Consider the following 6,000-nt stretch of genomic DNA (forward strand, 5'->3'; position numbering starts at 1 on the left):
GTTTTTCTCTAAGCACACCAGATTAGATCTTTCAGCTCTTAATTTCTTAATTTCATCTGCCATTTTATCATCCTGACACTCAGCATGTCATGATCTACTTCTGCAGCTTTCTGCTGCCAGCATTCATTGACAGTGCCCAGGAAAAGCTAGTACAATTAGAGCACTTGCACAGTGTTCATTGTGGCTTTGTGACATCACACACTTGGGCATCAGTACAGAAGAGGAAGCCAGATGCAGCAACCTGCCCACCAAAAATTCTGCACAGCAAAGCAAGTCTGAAATCCCCAACTGTTTTGAAGGGCCACTGCAAGCAGTTTTGGTAGCTGAAGTATGATGGTGTTACAACCCCCTCACCACCCAGGACTAGTATTTGAGTACCACCCTGTCCCCACAGGTTCTTTCAAGTTGATGGTCTGAACATATTCCTAAAGGAGGAAGGGGAGGAAGGAACTGTTTCTCCCAGGAGAGAATAAATATAGGTCTAGAAAAAGAGGAGCACGCCCAGAGGCAGGCAGGGTACACACTCCCCCATCACCTTCAAGTTCCTCTTTCTGAAACAATGCTTGCTACTGGCAGCAAAATGTCTTGACAGTAAAGACACTGACTCCAGGGAACAGAGCAATGCCAGCCTGTTAGTGGTGGCACCAGACTGGAGTGTGGTCCTGCACCAAACAGGTTTGATTTGACATCCTTGCTACCTTTTCACAGCCCCTCCACTACAGCTGTACATCACTAGCACCAAAGGCAACTGTAATGACAAGACACTGGCATCCACTTTCCTTGTTGGATGTGGACAGTTTTTTAATCAGGATGTGAATCTGGGCACACTCAAAACTTTTTCCAACTCTCAACGTTCTGGGGAAATAAAAGTTACGTGGCCACGTTTGTTGCTCATCACAAACCACTAGCAAGAACAAGGAAGAGATGTTTTACTGTGAGGTTGGTGAGACATTGCACAGCTTGTCCAGAGAAGCCGTGGATGCCCCATCCCTAGAAATGTTCAAAGCCAGGCCGGATAAGGCCTTCGGCAACCTGATCTAGTGGGACATGTCCCTGCCCACAGCAAGGGGGTTTGGGACTTAATGACCTCTAAGGTTCATTCCAACCCCTCAATATTCTGATTCTGTGATAGCTCCCCGGCTGCCCAACTTTCCCTGCGGTGTCTCCTTTACTCAGCAGGCATCCGGACCCAGCCCCGCGCTGTCCCCGAGAAGGAGAACAGGCGAAGTGGCTGTCCCGGGCCACAGGGCGAGCCTGACGCGGGCAACCCCGGCCTCAGGGCGCCCAACCCGGGCACGGCGGGGCGGGGACGAACGGAGGGACCCGGCTGCCATAGGCCGCGCTGGGCCGGGCCCGGGGCCGCGGCGGCGGCTCCTCACCTTCACCAGCCACATGCCCGTGTTCTGCTTGGCGCCGGTGAGGTCCAGCTCGCCCTTGTCGCTCATGGCGGGGCAGGGGCCGGGCCGGGCCGGGCCGGGCGGACGAGACGAGCAAGAGACGAGCAAGAGACGAGCGCGGCAGCGGAGCGCACCCGGCACACGGCGGCCCGTGAGGGACAAACTTCTTCCGCTCGCACTGCACGGCGGGGCGGGCCCTCGCTGCGTCGGGGCCGCGGGTTCGGGACCCCGCGCCGGCGGGGCCGCGGGAAGGGCCGGGAATCCGTGGTGGCCGCAGAAAGTTCCAGTGTCACAGGATATCCTAGGTTCGAAGGCACCTATAAGGATCATCGCATCCAACTCCCGGCCCTGCACAGGACATGCCCAAGTGTCACACCGTGTACCTGAGAGCATTGTCCAAATGCTTCTCGAGCTCCGTCAGGCTTAGTGCTGTGCCCACTCCCGTGGGGAGCCTGTTCCAGTGCCCGACCACCCTCTGGGTGAAGAACCTATTCCTAATATCCAACCTGAACCTCCCCTGACACAATTTCAGGCCATTCCCTCGGGTCCTGTCACTGGTCATGAGAGAGATCAGTGCCTGCCCCTCCTCTTCCTCTCAGGAGGAAGCTGTAACTGCAGTAAGGGCTCCCCTCAGTCTCCTCCAATCTAAAGAGACCAAGGAACCTCAGCTGCTCCTCATACAGCTTCCCCTCAAGACCCTTCACCATCGTCATTGCCCTCCTTAGGATGCTCTCCAACAGCTTAATGTCTTTCTTACCCTGTGGCACTCAAAACCACACGCAGGATTCAAGGTGAGGCAGCACCAGCACAGAGCAGAGCAGGAAGTTATTCCCTCCTGGTACCAGAAGAGTTATCCCAGCGTGCTGAAGAAAGACAGCACCATGTAAATGATCTAGGGGAACTGGAGGAGAAGCCTGGAGAGAGGAGGCACTACCATGATAGTGCCCTTCTGTTTGGGAGAGAAATGGTGGCTAGAGGAGCAGCTCCTGTGAAAGGGATCATGGTATGCTCAAAGGCCACGGAAGTGAGAAAAACACAGCTGGTGAATCACTTTCTGGGAATAAAAAGTAAAGATTTCCCAGAAAGGGAACTCGTGGGGAAGTGTTGGAATAAGCTGTCCAAAGATAGGAGGGCATCTGAGACACTGAAAATGTCCTATGTCAGGAGAGAGAAAGCGCCTGCCCATCCTAGGTTGAGATGGGTGTATTTGGCTACGAAAAACCCCCATCCTTATTTTACAGCTGTCACTATCCCTGGAGAAGTTTTCCCCCTTTGCAGTTTAACTTTATTATCTCCCTTCTATTCACTATGGGCACAAGAAAGACATGGACATGCTGAAGACACTGGCACAGGTTGCACACAGAGAAGTTGTGGATGCCCCTCCCTGGCAGTGTTCAAGGCCAGGTTTGCCAGGGCTCTGAGCAAACTGGTCTAGTGGAAGGTGTCCCTCTCTACTGCAGGGGGTTTAAACTAGGTGATCTTTAAGGTCCTTTCCAATCCAAACTACTCTATGATTCTATGGCATGGAAAGCATTTTATTATCTTCCTCTCTTCTTTACTTTATCATTTTACTGAGATATAGCCCTTTGATTTGCCTCCTCTCATACTAAATAACTTCTGTTTGTTCAATTCTGTCTCATAGGTCTATTCTCTAGACCTCTGGCTATGTCCATTGCTCTCTGAATTCCCCCCAGTACAAGTTTACATCCTTTTTAAAGTCTGGTTGCTCAGTGGTGAAGGTTATACTCCATCTGAGTCTGTACCAGCAGCAAGCAGAGGGTTTTTTTCTGGTACAATATGCAAGAAATTGCTCATCTGGCACACAAAAAATGATCTCAGTATTATATCTCAGATATGAGAGTCTGCCTTTCTAATTATAGGCAATCATTTAGGTAACCAAGGAGGACAACATTTTATATGTATCTGAAGCAATAATGGCTAACACTGAACTATTATATTGGCTAGGGTTAGTTACATTTAAAATTAATTGCATTTAAAAATTGCTTTTGTTTTTACATTTGAACTGTGTTTCTCTGCAGAACTCAGCTGGGAGGGTGGATAGATCTTATATTATTAGTCAACTTCCACTGAAATTTCAGTTTTCTTTAAGACAACCTTACATAGACTTACTAAAGGCTTCTCAAATGCTAATCAAAATGGAAGTGGGTGCATCTCAACAGTAGGAAGACCAGCCCCATTTTCTGGGACTGTGTTACCCCCAAATATTGTACGTCTAAGACCCTTTGGTTTTGTTCACCTGGAAAAAGAGTGGATCTACAGAGGCAAACACCGTTGCTTTACAGTCTGCTTTGGATCCTGCTCATAGGATCATAGAACAGTTTGGGTTGAAAGGGACCTTAAAGACCATCTAATTCCAAACCCCCTGCCCTGGGCAGGGACACTTTCCACTAGACCGGATTGCTCAGGGTTCCATCCAACCTGGTTTTGAACACTTCTAGGCATAAGGCATCCACAATTTCTCTGGACGATTTGTTCCAATGTTTCACTGCCCTCATTTGGAAACACTTCTTTCTGATGTCCAATCTAAACCTACCCTCTTTAAAACCATTGCACCTTGTCCTTTCACTACAGGCCCGGAATAAGAAGTGTCTCTCTTTCTTTCTTGTGAGCTCCTTTAGTATACTGAAAGGCTGCAAAAAGATCTCCCTGGGACTTCTGCTTTTCCAGGCTGAACACGCCCAAATCTCTCAGCCTGTCTTCATAAGAGAGGTGCTCCAGCCCTCTAACCATTTTAGTTTCTTTCCTTTAGATCTTATCCGACAGGTCGGTGTCTGCCTTGTGCTGGGAGCTCCAGGGCTAGATGCAGTACTCCAGGAGGGATCTCAAATGTTCCCCCAGGATAAACACTGAATTAACAACAAAATTGTCCCTCTACCACTGCTCCCAGCTCAGTCTGTGTACTCAGATCACTCAGATAATATGCACCACCACGTTTCAAAAGGAAAAAAGCAGTGGAATGGATGTCTCTAACAGGCGTGACATTTGCAGCAAAGCAGCATCATGGGGATTCAGATGGGCCAGTGCTTCAACAGATGGAAGGAGAGGAGCTCCACTTGCAAAGAGCCCAGCAGCAGGTGACAGGAGCATGGCTGACCACCTCAGGACTCCTTAGAGAGGGAATCCATGAGGAGTCATCACTCATATTCTATGTGTAAATGACAATAGCAAAAACCTCTCTAAAAGTCTGACAATTGGGGTGGCTCAGCTGGCAACCCAGAGGGGAAGGCGACCAGGCAGAGATCTTTCCTGGCTTCCTCCAGGCAGCCTTTCCATAGCTGTTTCCATGGAAACTGAATTTAAAGGGACAACAAGCAGGAAAAAGTGCGCATTTTCATTAATTCCTCATTTAAAATCTCAACCTTATGTTTGCCAGGGACACATTTAGTGCCATGGAGGAGGACCCAGGGACCAGCTGTTGAGCTGCAGAGCTGTGTGTTAGTCACCCATTTTCTTCTTGCTTGCATGGAAACAGATGTGTCTGAGAAGAGAGATGGCCAAATTGAGACTTACACAGCCTCTCATTCTTTATTTTCCCCATGTCCAATTAGGTGAGACGAAGAGTTGGCAGTGTCATCAGCAGCCACACAGAATTTCTCTTCAAATGTTTTAGGAATGGGCTAATTGATGCAGCCTGGTGGTACTTGGTGAAAACCAGCACAGCAGAAGATGCAAAAGGCCTGATGCTGCCCTGTTGAAGCTGATGGGAGTTTTGCATTTAGGAACCCATGTGCTTTCCTCAAAGCCCAGCAAGAACTAGGGAAGATGTGCTCATGGGATCTGGTTTTCCCACAAGATATCAGTGATGGACACCATCAGAGAGGTTTCCATGTGCTGGAGGAGATGAGTGCTGCCTGTATTCTGAATACCTGAATTTTCAGTCAGCAAAGACCTCATGGATTTACAAGGATGCAAGAAAAACTCAAACTTAAATCTCAAAACTACCATTATTGTTTGTACTGCTTGAGTAAGAGGAGGGCAAACTTTTGCTATCTTCAACTGTAATGCATCATTCTCTTGTTTGTGGCGCAGTTGGTCTGTGTAAGCTGGAAAAAAAGAGAAGAAATAATCTGCAAAGACAAAAAGAACATCTGGGCAGATCATCATTATTTATTTTGGAATAAGAGAAAATAAATTCTGTGTAACTTACTCCAAAACAGGGCCCATCAAGCTGCATATCTATTTCCTAAGGCAGCAAAGAATTCTCAGTGTGTCTTTTTAAGACAAAAATATATGTTGGAGCTTTTGTGTTTTCAAACTGCTTTTGAGCAACATGTTAATAACACACTTGTTTACTCCAAGCTGTTCTGTGGCAGAAAGTTGGAAAACATCAAACAGAGGGCTGAGCTCCTATTTCAGTAAAATCCTAGGCAGTATGAAATCTTCAACATGGCATTTCTGCTGCAAAACACAACACAAAAAGGCAGTTCTGAAGAGAGGGCAGTCTTCATTCATTCATTTATAATTTTTAATTCTTTCTATATATTTGCACATTTTTATCTAGGTTATATATTGGAGAATACTTAGTTTTCATGGTAATGGCACTGCGCCTCTGCTTGCAGTTCCAACCCATATCATGTCTTCT

General features: G+C 47.6%; 1 protein-coding gene across 1 annotated transcript in view; it reads right to left on the reverse strand.

Moving 5' to 3' along the window:
* The window catches only part of GTF2F2 (general transcription factor IIF subunit 2), a 79,323-nt gene extending 77,765 nt beyond the window's left edge, over positions 1-1,558 (reverse strand). Inside the window, exon 1 of the mRNA XM_053935153.1 lies at positions 1,380-1,558. Within this exon, the coding sequence (XP_053791128.1) occupies positions 1,380-1,445 (66 nt within the window). The 5' untranslated portion in view covers positions 1,446-1,558. The remainder of the gene's footprint in view (positions 1-1,379) is intronic.
* Between the last annotated feature and the right edge of the window lie 4,442 nt (positions 1,559-6,000).

The sequence above is a fragment of the Vidua chalybeata genome, chromosome 2, assembly GCF_026979565.1.
Source record: "Vidua chalybeata isolate OUT-0048 chromosome 2, bVidCha1 merged haplotype, whole genome shotgun sequence".
NCBI classification, from domain to species: Eukaryota; Metazoa; Chordata; class Aves; order Passeriformes; family Viduidae; genus Vidua; species Vidua chalybeata.